Source organism: Protopterus annectens, chromosome 1.part1, assembly GCF_019279795.1.
Source record: "Protopterus annectens isolate FY-2018-M chromosome 1.part1, PAN1.0, whole genome shotgun sequence".
Taxonomy (NCBI): Eukaryota; Metazoa; Chordata; order Ceratodontiformes; family Protopteridae; genus Protopterus; species Protopterus annectens.
The window spans coordinates 237,986,162-238,010,856 of NC_056726.1; the positions used below are offsets into that span (position 1 = coordinate 237,986,162).

Below are 24,695 nucleotides of genomic sequence, written 5' to 3' on the forward strand. Positions count from 1 at the left end.
AAACCCAGTGGCTTCCTACTGAAATGCCAGCACTCATAATGTCAAGTACCAGCAGATTGGAAGGATAAAAAGGATGGAAAATACAGGAGAAGAGTGAATCTGAAATATTGCAAACATTGCTCTTCTCCTGTAAACTGCATTTTTGCAGGGGACAAGCCCCCGTGCACTCACCCCTGAACTTATATATACCAACTCGGAGACTGCTATGCCTCAATGAAAGGGGAATATTCCAGTAAATGACCATCTCAGACTTGACATATGCAAGTCTGTTTTTTTTCAGACATTCAGTCTCCATGTTTTTGGGATTCACTGTAGCAGGTCCCAACATTTTAAATGTTTGTGACTCTACACTCTGAAAACTAGGTTCTCTGTTAGAGGTTTGTTACTGCTTTACTACCTTGACGGTTTTCCAGATCTAAAACAATGCTGTGTTGATCACAGATTTCTCCCCAGAATTGCTTAGACTTAGGTATGCCTTGTATTACATGGTGCACAGTAACTGCACAACTACAGTCAAAAATCTTTTTCAATGCACCTGGCATTCAGGATATCTAAGTAATAGCATCTTTTTGAGATGATTGTGCTGAAGCCTTTCTTGAGCCATGAACAATGTGTTTACCTCAGGAGTTCCATGACTATGGAATGTCTCACTAGTACAGGGTAGGGGTTGCTCATTATAGAGAATGTTTAGAACGTAGCTCAATTCTTTTTTTTTTTTTTTTTTTGAAGCAATCTCCAATAGTATCTGTGGGACCTTGCATAAAAATTTATGACCTGCAGGTTACATGGTGATTCTATATGCCCACCCCTTCTCAGGATGTATAAATATCAGCAGTGCTGCATATGAACACCGTGTGTGGGTTTAATTGCTGTGCTAAAATATTAAGAGAATCAGTTATCTAACATGACTGTGTTTAAGGTAAATGAGACAAATCTCTGTGGTGTTTAATGTTTATTCTCCTTTTAATATTGTGTATCTTATTATTTGTTTATAACTCATTGTTTATTTGGCAGATCCTTTGTCCCAGACCTCTACAACTAGAGGGTGATGCCTAGTCAGAATAACTTAGCAGTCAAATGAAACAGATAAATAAATAAATAAATAAATGCATGAATGAATAAATCTGTTTATACATATCAGTTACATATGTTTTTGCAGACAAGATCATAATTGTAATGCTGAATACCCGTCCTCTGTATTTCCTGGAACTCTTTCCCAACAAACATCAGAAATATTTCAGCTTGTCTACTGTTTAAAACCTCCTTGAAAATATACCAGTCAAGCAAATGGTTCTGTACTTGTTACACTCCTATTACTAACCCCCTTCTTATTCTAATAATTTCCATCTATGTTTTAAAATCCCAATGATATCATATCTTTCAGCAAAACAATCCTGCTTTGTGCCATCACCATTAAAAAGTGCACTCCTTATGCAGTCAAATCAGGTAAACATTATAAAATGTTTCTACGTTCTCACCTGTTTACATGTCTCAAATAATAAGTAGCTGGATAAAACTTACATACGTCTCATCTGCTGTCTGTGTACTGAAGTTTCAGTGTGACTTTATACATAAAGTGTAAAACAATGCTTAATATTCTTTAGATATATGTGACTTTGTGATGTTGCAAATACTGCATAGCATACTTGGCAAGGTGATCAACTGTATATAACTATATATAGGTCACTGTAACAAAGTATATTTTACTGTTAGTTTATGCTAACTGCCTGCAAAAAAGTATGTAATATGTAGTTTTCTCCCCAGGCCTCTGCTAAAAAATGACTTTCCTGGTAATCAAAGACTAATAAATGTATAAATATATACATAAATAAGTACACTTTCAGGTACCAGCACGTTCCTTAAAAATGGTAAAAAAATACAGAAACTAACTCGCTTTTAAGATAACTATCTGTATTAGTATTTGTGCTTTTACTTTTAAATCCTCTTTAGACAGGGCCAGACATAGGTAAAATAGTACCCCGGGCAAAAAAGCTCCATGGCATCCTCTCCTGCCCATCCCATCCTGGCCTACTCATACCATCCAAACTTTTTTCTTCCTATTTCTCACAGTCTACCTTACACTTCAGCGTTTTCCTGCAGTTACTCAGCCATTCAACCTGTTCTATCTTGGCAAAACTGCGCTCTAGCAAGCATTAAGGCAACAAACATTAAGCCAGAGTCAGGGTCCACCACAAGCCATGAGAGTTCTAAATGCCGTGAGGTGCACTTTAGAGGGTTTTTAAAAGCTTTTACATCCAATGATGGCCTGAATAAAAACATGATCAAAGAAAGAAATTCAATCTTCCTAATTGAGCAAGACTACACTGTAATAAATACAGTAGAAATAATTGTGATAAACTGGGGATTTAGGGGTCACTAGGCCATCAGAAACCATGAGGGTGCTAGATGCCCTGAGGTACATTTTAGAGGTTTTTTTAAACAAGCTTTTCATCCAGTGATTGCATGAACAAAAACCATGATTTCAGAAACAGACTCAGTCTTACTCTTTAATTTTGCTTTTTTTAAGTATCCTTTTAGCACACCCTAACAGACCAAGACCACCCTGTAATAATTGCATTGGAAATAACTATATTATGCCAGGGGTCTGGGGGAGCACTAGTGCCTGCTCCCTTCAAACTAGGTCATCACTTTCCATGTCTCCTCCTCTGGTATTAAATTAGGATGAAAATTAAGGCACTCAAGCTGATTCTGTCTAATGTATACACAGCATACCAACTGTCCACACACCCCCCCCAAAAAAAAAAAACAGTCCACCTCTATATACCCTTCTGATGTCAGACTGAGACAGAACTGAAAAAAACAAATATAACATAACATATTTGCTGTCAGACATATATAAACAGTGTGCTTATTTACTGTCCCCCAAAAGATAACCACCTGTGTATACATCAGATGTTTGATTTGGAGGAAAATAAAAAAAATAATTACAATGATATTTCCAACATGTTATTTCTAGACAGTACAATGCACCTATATCAGTTATAGTGACCCTCTCACAAACTTCAGAGAGGTGCACAAAGAAATAACGACCACACTTAACTAGCTCAATGCAAGATATTATGACTTCTGAGGTTTGGGAGGAATGGTAAAGAAATAATAACATTTTCCCTGGCCCCCAACACAAGTACAGTGACCTTCTGTGTACATCTATAAACAGGTCTTGTTTCAGACTAGGTGGGGTTTAGGGCAGAGGTGGTTACTAAGTCTGAATCAAAATCTAATTATACAGCCTTAGTGGGTGGAGAGCACCAGCCCCCAGAGGATCTGAGGGTCTGGATATTCTGTAATGTAGTCTATCCCTATTTTAGAGGTAACTGTTAAAGTGACTAAGTGACAAGAGGTTTCAGGTACTTTTATCCAGGAAACTCCCACAAAGCAGTTATAGCCACTTCTATATACAATTCGGACATCTGATTGAAATAGAATAGGATGATTTTGTTCCAGACAGTCACCATACACTAAAACATTGTACATTGCATCACTTAAGTCATATTACTCCTGAAATGCCAGAGTAATAAACAAACATCAGCAGGTTGCTAGTCATTCTCCTCCACAAACAGCCCCAGCCTTAATAATTACACCTATTCAGTCTGTGCATATCAGGTGTCTAGTTAAGTAGTCCATATTACTTCTCAAAAATGCATAATAGTTCTGCTAAGCCAGGTAGTGACTTTTTAAATGGAGCAAACAACAACAGGGTCAGTTTTCTTCAGCCACCCCAACCTTCAGCCAGCAGTTATAGCTACAATGTCTAATGGCTATGTATTAGCATTTCACCACCACAGAAATAAGTTGCCACCCATTAAGGTATTCCAGGTTGCTTCACATAAATCAAAAAGCCAGAAATACTGCTAAAAATACCTGAGTGATAACTACTAGCATTATTGAAAAACTACTAATAATTTAACACTTATCTCACCCTCATCACAACTTCTTTCTTCAATCATGCCATTTTACTTATCTCAACCGTATAGAGAAATTCAGAATGTCCCTGATTTTGTCTCATATTTTTGACCCGTCTCTCATGAATGTTTGATTTTCTGGTAAATTGCTGCCAACAGTCAGTCAGGTCAGTAAAGCTAGGAATTAGATATTCATGCTTCCATAGTGACTGAAGCTCCACTTCACATCTACATTTGAACATTGTGAGGTCTCTGTTTCATGACCTCACAATGTTCAACTCTGATATGAGGTGACTTAGCTTAATTTTAAACAGTCAAGTGGAACACCTTCCGCCTGGGTGTCCATCACTCCACAGGTGCATTTTGTTTTAACAAGGTTCCTTACTGGCTTATTTGTTTTTTAGAGCAAAGAAATGGTCTCATTGCTCCAAAAAATAAATAAATAAATATGGAAAGATTACCTGTACATGTACGTCACCCTAGGCAGCCGCCTAATTCGCCTATGTATAAGGCCATCCCTGTCTTTAGAATACAGACAGCAGCAGTAAAATAATGGATTATATTGTATCATCTTAAAGCAATGCTTCCAGTAGACTAGTAGGCAAGGGTCTGGTATTGTTATCACAGCCACTTTAGTCACATCAAAAGAAAGTCACCATAGTAAGCCATGTCCTCTACACAAATGCCTTACATTTTTTTATTGCCACTAATCCTTGTTTGCTAAATTAAATCTAAAGTGAAAAGCGATATTATTCTATTTTATGTAAAACAATGCAATCATATTTTTCTACACCCAGCATTTAACAATAAGGCACATCACAGCCTTTCCTTCCCAAGTGTATACACAGTCAGAGGTATTTAATATATACAAAGACTGCTTTCTGGTGTAATAAATTAATATTAAAAAAACTGACCCAATTCTGCTCCTATACAATTGTTACTAAAATATTTTCTTAATATTTCCATCAGTAATGGTACATGAAATATTTTATGAACGCCTGACAATATATGTGAAAACCCTTCACCTATGTGCTTCATTATACTTTCGATTTCCATTAAGGTGCCATGTACAGTCAAGTACCTCTTCCCTCATCCATTCTCTTGTGCTATTTTTGACAAGTCATCTGGGCCTTTGAAACACAGTACGACTTCATTTTCTCAGCCTATTGAAACACATACATTACCTGAAGCCTGTTAAGTGACCTCTCCAAACAGATACGTTATCTGAATTCTTGATGGGATGACCTCCCCAAGCAGACACATCATATGAATCTTTGTTTGGGGAATCTTCCAAAATACATACATTACATGAATCCCTGCTTATGAAACCTGTCCAAACACAAAAATTATTTGAAACTCAGTTCCAGGAACAGGGAATTCATCAAAGGGTCTGGACAGAGATGTGTAGCTTGTGCTAAAAAGGCATTTCAGAGATACATTAGCCACAGCCCCTATGCTGTCAGGTGGGTTGCAAACGAGCTCACAGATTGACAACCCTCAGTCAAAGTGAGAGACTTTACCTCTACCAGCAGACCTATCACCAGTGGGGTCCCACAAGGGTCAGTGCCAGGTCTACACTTGTTTGACATAAACTTCTCAGAAGTCCAGGCCAAAATGGAGGGGCTGTGGCTAACCAAGTTTGCAGATGACTTCAAATTAGGTGCTGTCATTGAATCCCCTAGTGATGTCAGCATACTTCAAAAGGGGCTTACACAGACCAACAATTGGTGCCAAAAGGCAAGAAAACTAAATGCTACAAAAATGCATCATCATTCCCTTCACTAAAAAAATATTGTCCCTGCTGATTATAAAGTAAAAATACCCTAAGTACCAATTTGGTAGTGAGAGACCTGGAAACACAAGCTGACTGTGACCGCAACTTTGACCACCCTGTGTCTACTGGGGTGAGGAAGGCATTCTATGTCACTCATCTGATTAGCAAAAGCATCGCCTCAAGAGCAAAAGATGTTATAACTCCCCTGTACTCATACCTCATCATAATGCTCCCTTTGGTATGACAAGTACCTGACACCTACAGCAACTGAAAGACCTCAAAGATTTCTGGTTTACTATCATAATGTCGAAGGCAAAATAATTTTTAATGAAAACACCAAAATAAAATCTCAAACAAAAAACATTTACATTAAATGCCGAATATCAGAAACATGACAATCAACATTCGACATACCAGACTTTTGGTTTCGAAAGTCTGTATGTCCTTTTACATTTTCGCAGGGGGCAAGCCCCGCTGCACCCTCCATTTGGGGGGTTGTGCCCCCACACCCCTTCCAAATTACATATACCAACACCAACATCACACTACAGTGAGGAAAAAGGAAAATTCCCTGATCCCCACTGTACTGCGATCTCCAGTCAGAATGCCAAACTCATAACAACGAATCACGCTTTATTTTGTTATTATGAGTTTGTAGCATTCTAGTTTGGCATTGTGCAACTTTGAAACTGTACTTTCCTTTAACTGACATCTGATCAGCTGCATTTCCAGCTTATGATAGTAAACCAAGATTTCTAACTATGAAAATTCTGTGTCTCTGTAGTGCTTGCTGTCTGTAGGCTACTGTGTAAACTGAAACATTTCCTCTGTGTAATTATCTCTTGGCTAGTGGGGGCTGGTTCTTTTGTGTTCTTGTAAAAAAAAAAGAAGTTTCTGTCTTTGCACACAGTGCAGACTGGAGAAGTTGTTGACTGCAACTGAGCTACAAAATATAAGTATCTTGATTTTTTTTTGATTATTTTTACAGATTACTGTTTTTACAATTTAATATATATAAAGCACTTTGTCTATTCAGTATCTTCACAAATCCTTATCTGTTTAAAAACTTTCATTTGTCTCTGTAGTGCTTGCTGTCTGTAGGCTACTGTGTAAACTGAAACATTTCCTCTGTGTAATTATCTCTTGGCTAGTGGGGGCTGGTTCTTTTGTGTTCTTGTAAAAAAAAAGTGTCTGTCTTTGCACACAGTGCAGACTGGAGAAGTTGTTGACTGCAACTGAGCTACAAAATATAAGTATCTTGATTTTTTTATTATTTTTACAGATTACTGTTTTTACAATTTAATATATATAAAGCACTTTGTCTATTCAGTATCTTCACAAATCCTTATCTGTTTAAAAACTTTCATTTGTCTCTGTAGTGCTTGCTGTCTGTAGGCTACTGTGTAAACTGAAACATTTCCTCTGTGTAATTATCTCTTGGCTAGTGGGGCTGGTTCTTTTGTGTTCTTGTAAAAAAAAGAAGTTTCTGTCTTTGCACACAGTGCAGACTGGAGAAGTTGTTGACTGCAACTGAGCTACAAAATATAAGTATCTTGATTTTTTTTATTATTTTTACAGATTACTGTTTTTACAATTTAATATATATAAAGCACTTTGTCTATTCAGTATCTTCACAAATCCTTATCTGTTTAAAAACTTTCATTTGTCTCTGTAGTGCTTGCTGTCTGACTTGGTGGCTTTGCAGTTGCCCGCCCCTACTGTGACACACCTCCCTGTCTAGTGTCATTAGCTCATTCTGCTTAATACAGAGAGAACATTTGATAAGGCCTTCGTTCCTCCTTTTTCCCTTTGAAAAAGTAAAACAAAACTTTTTTTCTTTTTTTTTTTTTCTTCTCTTTCGCCTGAACCTTCTTGTGTTCTGACTGTCCTTCTCAAACATTTTGGAAATATACAGTATATTTCAGAGCATTTGTTATAACTGTATTTGCTATAACTGATTTAAGTATTTTTTCTGGCTTTTTGATTATTTACTGCTTAGCGACTGTTTAGCCTGTTTATACAGCTCTGCATTCTATTTAAACTGTTTTTGTGTTGATAAACTGTTTTGCACTTTTAAAAAGTTAGTTGTTGCTTAATTTTACCTGTAGGCTAACACACTCAAGCGCGCTAGCCGCTTAAAAGCATTTATAGCATTTACTGTCTGTTTTTCCTCTGTTTTCTGCAAAAAAGAAAGAGAGGTAAAAAAAAAAGAAAAGAAAAAAAATCTTGTTTTCCCACCTTACTGAACTAGAATAGTCCAGTCTTCAGAGTTTGCTGATCTCTGGACTTTGTCTTGGTTCCTGTGCTATTCCATATGCTTATTTGGATAAAAGGAAGCGTCTTTGTTCACCAGTGGGAGTGGGGAGCACTGAGCAGCCTATTTGTCCCTAGAGGAGTGGTTCCAGCCAGAAACTTGTAGTCTATTGGCCATTTTGGGTCAATTCCTAGCTCTTTTCAGCCCCTGTAATAAAGCCCGCTTTAGAGCGCTTTTTCGCTTGTATTCAACTCAGCACTGCTCCTCGTGGTGTCCTGCAGAGTTCTACAAGCAGCAGAGAGCAAAAGAGTGACTTTTTCCTGATTTAAGTATTTTTTCTGGCTTTTTGATTATTTACTGCTTAGCGACTACATTTTCGCCTGTTTATACAGCTCTGCATTCTATTTAAACTGTTTTCGTGTTGATTAACTGTTTTGCACTTTTAAAAAGTTATTTGTTGCTTAATTTTACCTGTAGGCTAACACACTCAAGCACGCTAGCCATTTAAAAGCATTTATAGCATTTACTGTCTGTTTTTCCTCTGTTTTCTGCAAAAAAGAAAAAAAAAAAATCTTGTTTTCCCACCTTACTGAACTAGAATAGTCCAGTCTCCAGAGTTTGCTGATCTCTGGGCTTTGTCTTGGTTCCTGTGCTATTCCATATCCTTATTTGGATAAAAGGAAGCGTCTTTGTTCACCAGTGGGAGTGGGGAGCACTGAGCGGCCTATTTGTCCCTAGAGGAGTGGTTCCAGCCAGAAACTTGTAGTCTATTGGCCATTTTGGGTCAATTCCTAGCTCTTTTCAGCCCCCTGTAATAAAGCCCGCTTTAGCACACTTTTTCGCTTGTATTCAACTCAGCACAGCTCCTCGTGGTGTCCTGCAGAGTTCTACAAGCAGCAGAGAGCAAAAGAGTGACTTTTTCCTGATTTAAGTATTTTTTTCTGGCTTTTTGATTATTTACTGCTTAGCGACTGCATTTTCGCCTGTTTATACAGCTCTGCATTCTATTTAAACTGTTTTTGTGTTGATTAACTGTTTTGCACTTTTAAAAAGTTATTTGTTGCTTAATTTTACCTGTAGGCTAACACACTCAAGTGTGCAAAAAGTTATTTGTTGCTTAATTTTACCTGTAGGCTAACACACTCAAGTGTGCTAGCCGTTTAAAAGCATTTATAGCATTTACTCTCTGTTTTTCCTCTGTTTTCTGCAAAAAAAAAAAAAAAAAAAAATCTTGTTTTCCTGCCTTACTGAACTAGAATAGTCCAGTCTTCAGAGTTTGCTGATCTCTGGGCTTTGGCTTGGTTCCTGTGCTATTCCATATCCTTGTTTGGATAAAGGGAAGCTTCTTTGTTCACCAGTGGGAGTGGGGAGCACTGAGCAGCCTATTTGTCCCTAGAGCAGTGGTTCCAGCCAGAAACTTGTAGTCTATTGGCCATTTTGGGTCAAATCCTAGCTTTTTTCAACCCCCTGCTATAAAGCCCGCTTTAGCGCGCTTTTGCGTGATTTAGCGCGGAGTTGCCCATAGAGCACCATCGGGCAGCGCCGGTTAAACAAGGTTAAACTATTTCTGGCTCTGTAAAGTCTGCTCTTCAATTTTTCCCTTAGAACTTCTCTACTTGCAATCTAAACAGTCTCTTCTCTATCTCAAAAGCTCAGCACTTGCTCCTAAAGCATTTTTATATAGGTAAAGTACTTGTATACTAAACAAAGTACTACATTAGCCTAGAATCCCCTTGAGTACCCATTTCCCCTATAGGTCCCTTCTGACTGAGTTACACAGCAAACTTTTTCACTTTTTCTAGCATGTCGAATGGGTCAGTTGCTAGCGTCCTCTCCTGTTCAGCTGGTGAATCTGGGCATCTTGAGGCAATGTTACAATTGCCTCATGTACACAGACAACCCACTCCTTCTCCCACAAAACACAAATACATGTGAGAGATGCAACTATATAGCCAAACTGGAGGCTGAGCTCTCTCAACTCAGGACTGGCAAGACCAGACAGGAGGAGAAGGAAACCACGCACACCACAAACCCAGTTTCACATAGAACTATCACAACTGCAAAACAAACACATAAACACACAAAGACATACTCAGAGGCACTGATCAAAAATCTACCAAAACTACAGAGGCCTCCAAAGCAGACACCCAAGCAACTGCCACCTCAAGACATAAGACATGCAACACATAGTTCTCAAAGTCAGTGTGCTAAACAGTCACAGCCCTTAAGGCCAAACACAATGCTATACACACTTGTTATAGGTGACTCCATAGTCAGACACACTGACGTCCCACTCACCAGACTGAACAAGGAAAAGATCACAGTAAGCTGCCTGTCAGGCGCTAGAATCCGCCACATAACACAAGCACTCAGGTCACTCCACAGCAAGTACAAGTATGACTCAGTCATTGTCCATGCCGGTGTGAACGACCTGAGACGTACCTCCCTGGACTACATGAAAAGAGACATAGAGGAGCTCTCAGATTATGTAGCCCAGGCTGGTATGACCCTGACCCTGAGCATTATCCTACCCTCACCAAGAATGATGCCACAATACAGAGACAAAATGATCAGCTTTAATAATTGGCTTAATTACTGGTGTCATTCCAAGGGGATCCAATGTCTGTCTGCCTGGGATGACATGCTTGACAAGCCACGCTGCTTCGCAAGGGACGGCTTGCACCTGTCACCCCTGGGCTTCCGGATATTGGCAAAGGCTCTTGCCACCCCCATAGTCCCTTTTTTAGGCAAGGCTCAAATGATAAACCTACCGCCCTAGAAAACAAAAATGGAGAAAAACTAAGGGTAATACTGCTCAATGCCAGAAGTCTAAACCTCAAGATTCATGCCCTCGAAGCCCTCCTCAGTATGGAGAACATCAATGTCTGTGGTGTGACTGAAACCTGGTTCAAGGCTCCTGAGAGCACCCCAGCACTATCAGGTTATACCTCATATCATGCGTTCCGGCCCCAAAATCTGGACCGAACCACAAAAGGAGGGGGAGTATCCATATTCATAAAGGATACCCACACCTCCAGGTTAGTGGCAATGCACAAAGCATCAGAGACCATCCAGGTGCAATTAACCATAGGTAAAACTGCCCTACAGTTTGTAACATGCTACACACCACCTTCTCAAACTCAGGAAACCCACACAGCCTTCCTGAAGACACTGGAGAGTATGAATGTCTCTCCAAACACCATCATATTGGGTGACTTCAACTACCCAAACATAGACTGGGAACATTACTCAAGCCCCAACACCCTAGCCCAAAGGTTCCTGGAGTTCATAAACTCAAATGCTATGGAACAACTAGTCACCATTCCCACAAGAGGAGAAAATATACTAGACCTGATCATCACAAACATGGGGACAAAATGCTCCACACGGAAGTATATCCCTCATTGGTGAGATCAGACCATAAATTAATCTCACTGGAGATCCACATCCCGCCCCCACCCCCAGCAAAAAAGACCACAGTGAAGAACTTCTCAAAAGCAAACTTCACACTTCTTAAGACTGGAGTGGTATCCTTCAAGGCCCCGAGCCAGTGGAAACCACAACCCACGCTGCTGAAACCCTTACAAATGCCTTCTACGAGCACCTCCAGGAATGTATGGATCAAGCAATCCCTAATAAAATCAAGACCCTTTCCACCAAAGGCAGGTGCCCGGTCTGGTGGACCCCAGCCATAAACAAACTCTACAACAAGAGGAGAAAGCTACTACATGACAGAGCAAAATCCCTAAAAGGGAAGGCATCTCTGATCAATACTAGCAAAAACTACGATCACTCATAAAATCATCCAAGGCCAACTTTGAGAGAAAAATCGCTAATGACACAAAAGACAATCATAAGGCCTTCTTTAGCTATGTTAGAAACCCGGGTGGAAACTCCCAGATATGCTCAGAATTAGTCCAAAATGATAAAAAAATCACTGAACCCACAGACATTGCCAACATACTGGCAGACAGGTTCAGTGCAAATTTCTCCCCTCCCTCCCCCCCAAAAGGAGAAATATCTATCCCACCAGAGTCTAGCCTCCCAAACATCTCAGATGCCCAGGTGAGAGCTGCTCTCTCTAAAGCAAAAAACACAGCATCAATGGGACCGGACGGTGTCCCCGGCTGTGTGCTACACGAACTCAATAAGGAACTAAACCCACACATAAGGCTGCTGTTCATCTAGCTTGAGAGTTAAAAATAACCATTTTCAACAGGGTCTGTATAAGCACCTTGAGTTCACAGATGGACAAAAGAAAAGTGAACTTTACTACAAATGACCCAAGCCCATACTGCTGTTGCTATAAAGGCTGAACAAAAATGAGCACTGAAAAAAGTGTAAAAGAATGGAACAATGTAGTGATAAAAAGCAACAGAACATCATTTGAAATTGACTTTGTTGTGAGATGACTTTAGTACAACAATGGGCGAGGACTATTACAAGCTAGGAATAAAGATAGCAATTGCCAGTACATGATCAGATTGAGGTGAAATGAGATTCATTACTGAGAAAGCGGCTTTTAGTTATCCACTGATCTTCTTAGCTGTAATATCTGAGTAGAATCACACACCAATACTATCCAGCACTGCTAACTGCCAACAAAAAGCATCCCTTTCCTAAATGAAGCAAATAGTAGAGAAGCTGAAATAGCAGGCAGAACTTTGAAGTGTTATTTTTTCAACCTTAAAATCCTTTTCTAATTCTGTTCTACTGCAAACAGTCCAAACCAGCAATGTGTCCCTTCCCTAGTCTCCCAATCACCTCTGAGTTAGTAGGATGGTAATTTAAATTGTGGAATGCAGAAGAATACTGTTTACAGATGACATCTCCAATCAGCAGACTTATTTTATTTCAGTTTCTTCACTTCTTGATGCAGTATCTATACATTTAATCATTTGCATCGTCTAATCAATTATATTACTTTGCCTGAATATGATGGATTCAAAACAGCATGTGAAATAAACTTATTATCTGAAAAATATGATGTGATTGAAGTGGGTTTAATGTAAACAAAAAGAAAAGGGCATGAGTCATAAAATTGGCAATATGGATGTTTTCATGAGTCACAGACTAGCTATAGACATAATGCTTTTTGGTTGACAGAAAATATACATGAGACCTAAATGAATATAAAGCAGCCATGTGTACTGAAAACAACAGGAATTTGCATGGTAGGGGGCTGACACAATGGTTAAGGTATTTACCTTACAAACACAAGGTACAAGGTTTGATTCTGACATGGGGTAATTGGCTAGGCTTAAAATGGCCCCACAAAGGCAGTTAGCTTAGTACTAACCTACGAACCTATTGCTAAAGAAAGGAAACAGACAGAAATAAAAAAAAGCCACTATACAGAGAATCTAACTGTTAGTGGATGTTGGAAGGCTATAACTGAAGAACAGCACAAGACAGGTAAGGAGCACTATAATAAGAATGAAGCAATATAACAACAGCTATCTGCTGTAAAAGGGTGTTGTTGTTGTTGTGTCTTTCGGCTTTTCCCAGTTAGGGGATTGGCAGTAGATTTTTACATGCCGAGTTGCCGGCCGTGGCGCACAACCTTCAACTAAGGTACGCCCATTCACGCATGTCTCCACACAGAAGACGCTCTAGCTGAGAATCAAACAGGACAATGTCTTACTGTGAGGCGACAATGCTACCGCAGCACCACCACCGCAGTACTGTAAAAGGGTGTAGTAATTATACAAAAGTAATGCATCATATCTCATTTCACAGCTTGTAATAATATGGAAGGATCAAACAGGTCATTAAAGATTACTACCGAATGGTTTAAATACTGCAAAGCAAGGTAAAATAATAAATGATGTAATGTGCATAAAAAACACATTTTCCAGGTAAAAGGTTAGACTAGCATATTGATAACTAAAGCTATAAATAGAAAAGTGGGTGAATTATACAGGTTAGTGGCCATGCAAAAACTGCTTTTACTCAAGGAACTAGATGGATTTCCTTGTGAATTTTATAACTACATTTGTGAACAAATAGGATGTGAACATATGCAGTTTGTTAAATATTACAGCAATTTTAAGTTGGGTCTATACACTTAAAAAGAAGGGACACTAAAATAGAAGTCTACACGGAGGGCATTATGGCTCTTAAATATAAATGTCAACATGCTGCTTAAGGCAATGTACAAGACACAAAAGAAAAAAAATAGCCTGATATTCTGTATAATTACAGTCTTGTATGCAGGACAGGACTTTCATGCTTTGCATTAAATCAGACAAGATAATAGATGCAGAGAAACTGGAAGAGGGTTTTTGTGCGTTTATTTCAGCAAATAGTCTTAAATACTGTAGTTTATGATTTATTACAGTGCTGTGTAAAGTACGGGGCAAGCAGGACTCCAATTATAAACTATTTATAAACTGCCACTAAGTCATGCTTATAGACAGTTTGCTAAGAGTCAAACTTTTGGTTTTTAAGGCAGTTTTCTGCCTTTAAAAACATAGCTTAGCTCACATAAAAATAGTATATTAAAATTGTTACACTGTTAGACTTTTCTTAGACACATTACAAGCCATGATTTAGCTCACTCAAATATGGACAGCTGGGGGGGGGGGGCAAATGGGTACGTTGCCAATAGAAATTCCCTTGTTATAGCTTTGATTCATTATGGGAAATATCAGTAGAGCTGTGCTGCATCTGAATTTTGTTGAATGGGTCAATATTTTCACTAAAAGTTAGGTATGGATGTCCATTAAGATTAATTTAGTATGTGTGCTAAATACATAAGTTAAAGGAATTTTGCAAAGAGAACAAACTGAGTATGATAGTAGTAGAAGAGGGTCACTATATTTATATGAATGGATGTCATTCACTCCATATGACTGGCTGCTTTTCAGCAGAATTAATGACTCTGAAATGCAGTCAGACTGACATTTTAAGATTTCAGATGAATGGATTATCAAGTGCATGTAATTAAGGTAAGTTAAGTGAGAGTTTGGGAAAGTAATGATAAAACCTTCAGATATTCTGAATGATTCGGCATTGGGGATGTGAGTTTTTGTGTGAGTGTAGGCAGTGCAGAGTTAGATTAATGGTTAAGAAAAGGGACAGATTTAATGTTGTGCATGTGCATTACAGCATACATTTAAGCCTGAGCTTTCATGTGTAGTGGTAGTGTTACAGAAAGGGAATCAATTCTCCTCCCTCAAAAATTAAACTTAGCACATCAATTCACACCATCCAGAAATAATTGGGTAAATAAATTAACAGCTACAAGTACCAACATGGATCAAGCGTCTTAATGACCAGTATGATCTGAGTTTGGTCACCAAACCAATTGACCAATGGACCCAGTGAAGGGCTCTTGCTAGCTTTCAAGCTCAATTAGCTGATTTGTAAAACTAGCGGATACCACATCACGTCAGTTTTCCACCATTTTCTGTCAGTGGACTAGCATAATGTTTTTTTTTTTTGCCTGATATCAAAACAGGACACCTAAATTACTGCAAAGATCACCTTATCCTTGGGGTTTCTAAATTACTAATTTCAGATCTATAGTTTTGGTACCCACATAGACCACTTTTACAAATACCAGAAACATCTTTGAGATAACAGCATGCAGGGAAGCTTATTTCCAGAAATCATAGTTCTGCCTTTGGATTTTCCAGTATCACATATCAACCGTTTGAAATGATCCTGTCAAACTAGAAATTTTAATGGTTTACAAGGATCACTATACTTTAACTTGCTTGCTGCAGACCTGGTATGCTTTGCTTTTTCCCACTAATTCTTACTGAACATGCGGAAGTAGTTTATGTAAAATCCTGAATTATTAAATGAAAGTAGCTGCAATTTCTCTGCAATCTGTTTGTTGCAGTTTAGTTTTACTATCTGTTTCGCATAGGAGTAAACAGTATATTGCTTTTATACATTTCATGGAGTACTGAAAAACATATAAATGACACAGCACCTTGACCTCAAAAAATGTAATTTCAAGCCACTCTTATGCAAAATAACCCAATCGGTCATAGGTTCATAGGTAGGTACTAGGCTATCGGCCCAAGGGCCTACTTAGGCCTAGCCAACAAGGTTCCCTGGCTTACGCCACCCAAGAAAGTTATTTTCCTGTGCCACTGTCGAGCAGAGATACAGAAGTGATTCCTGGGGTGTATTTCCTATTTCCCATCCACTCATCAAGATTTTTCTTGAAGAGTGCTAATGAAGAACTTTGCTTGACATAGATGGGTAGCCTGTTCCAGAGTATGGGAAGTCTCTGGGACAGGAATCTATCCCTCCAGCATGTCCTGTTTATTGTGGTGACAAGGTTTAGGTCCCTAGAGCGTGTAGCTCGGAGGGATTGGGATTTCTTTAGGTATAGCATGTCCAACAGCCCTGGGTTTGACATAGCTTTATATGTTAGGCAGAGATCACCTCGGAGTAGGCGATATGCTACGGAGTAAAGCTGGAGTTTTTTGAGACGGTCAGTGTAGGGCATTTGTTTGAGGCCAGTAATCCTCTTTGTGAGGTACTTCTGTGGTCTTTCCAGCTGCTGCAGATGTCTTGTGAGGTACATTCCAAAAGGAGCGTTGTCTTCTATAATGGGTCTAATGAGTGTTGAGTAGAGGAGAACAATGACCTCTTTTTTCCTGGATGAGAACCCTTTCATGATGAGGTGTGCCACGTAGAAGGGCTTCCTGACTACTGTGACGATGTGACTATCAAAGGAGAGACTACTGTCCACCTGGGTTCCAAGGTCTCTTATCACACATTCGGTGTTAAGTAGACTGCTGCCTATGTGGTAGTTCATGGGTACAGAGTTTTTACCAAAGGGGATGACACTGCACTTTTTGGCATTGATTTTGAGGCCATGGCTCTGACACCAGGCATCTATCTCAGCGAGGCCCTTCTGTAGGATGTGGGAGGGTGGCATAATGGTTAAGGTGTTTGCCTTATAAACTCAAGGTGCAGGGTTTGAGTCTCACAAGGGATAATTGGCTAGGCTTTAAATGGCTCGCAAGGGCAGTTAGCCTAGTACTAACCTATGAACCTATGAACATCATTTAGGGACTTGAATATGGCTCCTAGTTTGCAGTCATCTGCGAACTTCGTTAGCCGCAGGCCTTCTGTGTTAGCCTGTACTTCAGAGAAGTAGAAACCAAAAAGGAGAAGTCCCAGGATGGAACCCTGTGGTACTCCACTTGTCACTGCTTTGAGGTCAGATTTGGAGTCTGCAACTTTTACAGTGTGGGTTCTGTCAGTGAGCCAGTTGGCAACCCATCTTGTGACGTAGGGATGTACACCCACTTTAGTGAGTTTAGCTATAAATTCAGAATGGTGGATGGTGTCGAAAGCCTTGGCGAGGTCAAGATAGGCTGTGTGAACCACCTTACCCTCATCTACGGCTTTGGTGACTGCCTCAAAGAAGTCGATCAGGTTCAGGAGGCATGATCTGCCTTTCACAAACCCGAACTGAGTGGGATCCAGAGTTTAGAAGTTACCAATGTCTTTGTTTATGAGTTCCATGATGATACGTTTCATGGCCTTGCAGACCAAGCTCATCAGGCTAATAGGTCGATAGTTCCCGAGATCAGTAGTGGCTCCCCCTTTGTGAAGTGGGAAACATTTGCCATACTGCCGAAAAAATCTTCATTTTTGTTTGAGGGTAAAGAAAATCCATCAGAAACCACAAACTAAGAGTTACATTGTTTACAAAGCTTAGAGAAGAAAATTGTAATGACAACACTTGACATTTTAGGACTACAAACATTTGAAGATTATGTCATGTGTAAAAACTGAATAACTGCATTTAGATATTCTGAAATAACAAGTAAAACTATTTTCTTTTAAAAGGTTAAATTCTATGTTATGATTCAGTTTTAAGATTTATATCATGAAGATAAAAGGTATCAATCAGATAGACATTTGGATCAGACTTTAAATAATGCAATACAGTGATAATGACGGAACAGGATTTTATGCATAACTTGCTGTCTAGAAGGCCCCAAGCCCAAGTCTGGAGACAACCCCATACTCTCATGTTGTTTAGTACCAACTATTTAAGTTAAATGTCTTTGATAATAATCAAACTAAGCTGTCACCTGGATATGACACCCCAAAGGCAAATACAACACTGCCTTTCATACAAATTATATGTGGTGAGCAATTAATATGTAACACCTGTTGTCAAACCAAAATGCACCCTGTATAACTAACGTATTTGTGCTATGTACTTAAATGTACTTATAAATTGTCCAGAAGCAAAACCCTTTATCCAGTAGGCAATTTTTTGTTCTGTCTACCATCTTAACAGCACCATACAGTTTTTTTTCTCAAGTTAAGATCCTAGCATTCAGGCTTTAGATTATGCAGTCTTGCAAAAACAATACGCACAAAGAACCAGTTTTAAAAATAACATCTGACTGAACGATATACCAGCAAGATGCTGAATATCTCTGTAATAAATCTAGTCAAAGTGCGTACTTACACATCCTCACAGTTCTTCCCACTATCATATATATATATATATATATATATATATATATATATATATATATATATATATATTAAACTGTTTTATTCTGCATCATCAGAATTATTACAGTACAGTACAAGAGTTTAATCTTCCTAATGTACAACTGTATAGGTGATGTTGCTTATGAAATAAGTTAACAGTGGTATTACTATGCAAAATATTTGGAAATAACTGTTGGAAGCTCTTTAGTAAATATTATATCCAACTGTGAAAATTCATTCTTTGACATAATCTCAGTAAAGAAAAATATGCTTAGCCTTACTCTGAATATTTTATTGGTTAACTAATTGCTCCATTCCACAACATAAGGTACATAACAGCTACAGTTGTTTAATTGGTCACATATGCTTACCTTGTCTTACAGCAAGGGTGGTGGTATAGACCAAAAACAGGAGAATATAGTTCAGAAAACTCTGAAAGACAGGAGTGTTCGCATGGAAGTCCTCTGCCAAATATTTGCTTGTCAGGCCAATGCCACAGATCAGCAACGACAACACCTGGCCTAGGGCCAAAGACAAGAACAGCTCCCTGAAAGACACAAGACACACGACTGTTAGAATTCACATACAAGAACGGCACAAGCCAGACTGAGTGTCAAAATGCTGGTGACAGACATAAATAGAAATGAGCAGATACCTTGATGGTATTAAGTTTGTTTATTAAGAGGGCCACCAAATTTTTTCTATGCCATTAATAATTAAAATCTGAATTATTCTTTTATACAACTATGCAAAATTCATATATGTCAAGTGGCTATGAATTCTTATTTCAGCATGTTTAGCTGTCATGCAACTGAACATGCTACTTTTTTTAGCAATAACTAAAACTTAAGCATACACCCGCTGCTGTTAAATGCAGTATTCTTTGCATTAACAATATAACTACTAATGTTCTACCTAATGTAAACATGCATATACTGGATTCTGTGGATGTTTTCCAACCCCCCACCAAAAAAATCATAAAGATCCTTAAACTATCACCTCATTATCAAGCAAAGACAGTTTTCTGCACAAAAACTATCTGTCTTCAAAAGTCTTGAACAATCTCAAAGTATACTGCGCTATTGTGTTACATAGATTACGGCGGGATGCTACAGCAAGCTGCAGTCTCAAAAGTAGCGCACAATGACTTTTTGATGAAGCAGGATGTTCAGCATCTCAGCAAGCCTTAAAAGCAGATGTTCCAGTCATAGTAGGCTTTACCACAGACAGACCCTACTACTTGTGTCTCCTGTATTCTGTGGAATCCAGGCACACATGCATGAGTTTCCTAAGCTTAGCTATTACTAAAGTGAGTAAAAAACTGTATAAAGCTGTTTGGCTCCATTCTACCAAGCATCTGTCATGGTAGGCACTGTTTATGATCCACTGAAAGCAATGTGTAGTTCTTAGGGTGAAGGCACAGGGTCTGGAAGAGCTGGGGACAGCTGTAACTGGGCCTCACGGTTTGAACAGTGGTTGAATAAGGGGCCGGTTTTCACCCACGATGAGCAAACCACTAGACCTGTGGATTTAAACAACCATTTGCAACCTTTTGAGGCTAAGTTGAGTAAGGTACATAACTTGCAGGTGGACAGTGCATACCTTACTGAATGCATTCGTGTTCAAAGAGTCCCTAAGGGGGGTAAGAATGAGTAAATTCTCGAATGGGTTGACTGTGGGACAATAAGAACTCGATGAATTGTTAGCCATGTTCAACCAGCATGGCATTGAACTTTTGTACTTTATCATTAGAATTAACACTATCAAAATCAATGGTCTTTTGGAGGACATTAATGTTCTTAATAATGAGATTTTAAATTATACTAATTTTTTGAATTTTAAGAACAGGTATGACAATGTTTTTGGTAAGAGTGAACAACAAGTGAGGGAAAACTTAGCTCGCAAACAGAAAAAGGTTAAGAGGGATGAACAGTAGTACAGGCAGAAGGAGGCTTACCCACTCCCTAAGAGTTATTTTGTGTGTCACCTTTGAATGAAAAGAAAAATTACTTGTTTGGGGTGGAAAAAGGCTCTAGTAGCCATGATTTAGGTCAAAGGGGAACAATGGCTTTACACAGTCTACAGATTTTAATTGTGAGGTGAATGAGGTGTTTGAACAAGACTTTTCACCACTATGTAGATCCGAAAGGATTATAAATAGAAATAGACAGAATTGTTTAGGTCATCCACAAACCACATGGGGGCAACCACAGAGGGGTCAGAGGAATTTTTGGAGAAACAACAGAGGCAACAGATTTTGACTGATATCACACATGGTGATCAAATTATTTTATGTTTTGAAGGTAAAATGAGTTCCCAGGGGTTTAACATTTTTAACTATATGGACAGAGAGATTACAGACACACATTTTTCACTGTTCAAAAAAGGATTTAAATTTGTACCATGTAGGGCTATTGATGTTAGCAACGTCCTTACTGAATTGAAATTATACACTAGGAAACTGAATTTCCAGTTGTTTTTTAAAGACAGTGAAGACAAAGTAGACAGCTCTAGGAATATGTTTAGGAAAAAAGAGCATTTTAACCCTCCATTACACCCCACACTGGCAAGTTTCGAGAAAATATGTACCCAGGAGATTTATCAGGCCTACCATATTAATAATGATAATTATTTCAATTTAAGTAAGGACAAGGCTGCACTTTTGAGGAAGTTGAAAGAAACTGATACTATTAGAGTTATGAAGTCGGATAAAGGAGGAGGGATTGTGTTGGTGGACAAAAATTATTATGTTAACAATGTTGCTAGTATGTTGTGTGACACAAATATGTATGAGAATGTGTCAAAAAATGAGATTAACATTGCACACCATAAATTACAATTATTTTTTAGAGGACAGTTTACTACAAGGTGTTATCAATGAAGAACTGTTTAACTTTTTGTTTAATGAGCACCCATATATCGCCACAGTGTCTGGCATTCCGAATGTGCACAAAAATGTCGATCACCCCCTTACAGGCTCATAGTCTTAGCACACAATAGTTCAATTTATTCTCTGGGAGTTTTTGTTGATCGTCTACTGAAGGACACACTACGTCCCATTACCCATGTCTTAACTGACTCACGGGACTTCCTTTCTAGAATCCAACAAGACTTTTATGTGGACACAGTAGATTTTTCAACCACTAATGTGATTGATTTGTTTGGCTCTATACCACATGACAAGGGTCTTGAAACTCTTTTTAGAAGCCTTATTAGATTTCCCATCACTAAATGGCACCTTGATTAACTTTGTTTTGGATGTAATGGAAAGGATTTTGTATAACAACTTTATTACTTTTGAGAATTAATTTTATAAGCAATTGATGGGCATAGCGATGGGGTCTAGCTGTGCCCCTATGTATGTAAATCTAGCCATGGCATCATGGGACAGAAGGTACATATTTAACTTAGGGTTTCAAAGTCAGTGATTGATTTACCTGCATTACTCGGATGATATTTTCATCCTTTGGAAAGGTGCCGAAGTAGTATTAGACAACTTTATTCAATAAATCAAAAATGTGTGTTGTTATTTTAAATTCACACAACACTATTCTAAGGACTCCATAGACTATCTAGATGTTCCTATAGGGAGAGATCAGGCCCAATGTATTTTTACCTCAAAAGTATTTAGGGAACCAACATATTCTAACAGTTTTTAGCATACAGTAGTAATCACATGTGGTATATTAAGAGGAACATTGTGAGAGGACAGATGATTTGAGAAGCCAGGATGTGTTCCACATTGATGGATTTCATGAGGGAGTTAGGTAATCTCACACAAATGTTTGTGGTGAGGGGTTACCCAGAGGAATGGGTCCGAGAACTAGGTATGAAGATTTTAGATGGGTGGGAAACTAAGTATACCCCCCATTAGGATGAAGTTTAGTGGCAAACAGTAAAACTGGTCAAAGAAATAATTATCATTTTTCACACTCTATGGTAACCTTTTTTGGGCCTTTTGGACAAAAGGTACGTAATATAGTGAGCAGAAATTGGGTTATTTTAGAAGGGAATGGTGATATTAACAAAAGTTTGGGTAACATGCCATTATTCACTTATAAAGTACGACACAATATGAAGTTTTTATTAGAACACCCACTTTCTAATAAAAATAATGGCAAGGAGACTATGAAGTGTGGATCTTGTAACTATTGCCCACGTGTTATGAATGAGAGGCACATATTTATTGGTGAACCCTTTCAAAAGGTAGGACTAGCAGGGGGGAAACTGTGGGAGTAAAGGCCTTGTTTACGTTAGTGCCTGTCAAGAATGTAATGGGTTTTACACTGGTAAAAATCAAACGGACACTTTGTAAACGTATACACGAGTATCTTTATGCCACAGAAACCAAAAATTCTAACAATGCTTTACATAAGCACACACAGATATGTACCAATTATACTAGTTTTAGTTTTGGTATTTTGGAAGTAGCTGTAAAATATTTTAGGGGAGGGAATTGGGCAAATAATATAGGTAAAAGTGAATTGAGATGGCAAATGAGACTTAACGCTATTAGTCCTCCTGGTATGAATGAACATTTGTCATTGATTCCTATTTTAAAGGGCAGGGCTTTGATTTTATAAGAGAATGTTGTATTGTCTTTTTATGTGCAATCAGAGTACGGCTTTATAAGCAGGTTATTTACCACATATTAGGTTTTTAAGTACCTGCTGTTTTAAGAGCACTGTTTCAGGTCATTTGTAACCCTACTGGTTAATTAGCTGTATGTGACAGCTATTTAAAAGTGTTGAATAGGGTGCATTTTGGTTTTGATAAAGTCCTGCATTTACACGGACGAAAGCGCTTACCACTATTTACCTTTTGGCATTTTTTTGTTGTTGTAACGTTCAATAAATTTTATATAATTTCCTACTGTATGACTCTTTGGTGGATGCTGACCTCTAACAATCACAAGGTGGATTTTTGGTTGTTCAGCTTAGCTATTACTAAAGGGAGTAAAAAAACTGTATAAAGTTGTTTCGCTCCATTCTGCCAAGCATCTGTCATGGTAGGCACTGTTTATGATCCATTGCAAGCAATGCATAGTTCTTAGGGTAAAGGCACATCTATTACTATGACTGCAAAAATGTTTACATGCAGCAATATGTAATAAAATCTCTAAAACTGTAAATGAGTTGTGCCTATATCTTGCAGCAATCAGTACAAGCCTAACCTCCTCAGGGAACATTATGAAGTTAAAATGTCTGTGGACCATGGAAAGTCTATCAGGAACAGTATACAGTCAAGAACAGAGTGACATGCAGAATATGATTTAGCTTAATGAATGAAGCTGTATAATAAACTACAACTTTTCAGGCCAGAGCTGAGTTATCAGGATCCACACATGTACAGTGGAAAATGCCACAGTCTATACCTAGTCAGTATGCTTCTGTTTTATCCTGCTAATATTACAATAAATGTAATCCTTCAAATTTCTGATTTTACAGCAGCAGATGAAATTGCCAAAAAACATACAGTCTACTCAAACAGGTAAGCCTCACTCAACATTCCAAGAAGAACTGCTACCACCAGAAATCTCCCTGACATGGTAAAGGACCCCCACCAACGTAATTCATTCTGAGCCATTCTGTTTTTACCTTCAAGCCAGCTTCCATGTTGCTATTATGTTTCACAAACACTTAGGGCAACATTCAGTTTTTACCATTTTCAATGTAATCACTCTGTGTGTAACTGTGTATGTAAGTGAGCACTATTTTACTTCTTTGACTCATGCTGTCGACTGATACACATAAGTGGAAATTTATAGCCAATAATGAGCAAGATGAATATTTAAGTTTATTGTACATGCTTACAGATGTCTTTTGGAGCACACTTGAGAAGTAATAACTAGCAATATGGTCTTTATGATTTTGTGAAATCCAGTGGGGGAGTAAAACAAAGCATGCAGAGACTACATTAACCAAATAGCACTAATGGGTTATCTAAGAATGCAGCACGGAGCGGCATGCTTATGAATGCTTGACAAATGTCATTCTGTGACTTGACTATGGCAGGAAACCACAGCATGTAAGGGCTATATTAGCTGTACTAAAGTGCTAGGTATAAAAAGATCCTTGGGAAGAAATATTCAGCAATATGGCTCTGATGACTTGTCAAGTTCTGTCCTGTGATGGAGAGTAATGAGGCATAGCCACATGTATTTTGCATTATTCTACATGCTCGCAGACATCATTTGGTAAAAGTTTAAAAAGAACACACTTCAGGAAAAGTCTGATTCTTTCATAAGTGCTATTTTGAG

At 38.4% G+C, this 24,695-nt stretch overlaps 1 protein-coding gene across 1 annotated transcript in view; it reads right to left on the reverse strand.

The window, feature by feature from the left end:
* The window catches only part of SLC35F1 (solute carrier family 35 member F1), a 1,996,989-nt gene that overhangs the window by 975,521 nt on the left and 996,773 nt on the right, over positions 1 to 24,695 (reverse strand). The window contains exon 2 of the mRNA XM_044074280.1: positions 18,808 to 18,983. Coding sequence (XP_043930215.1) covers positions 18,808 to 18,983 — 176 coding nt within the window. The remainder of the gene's footprint in view (positions 1 to 18,807; positions 18,984 to 24,695) is intronic.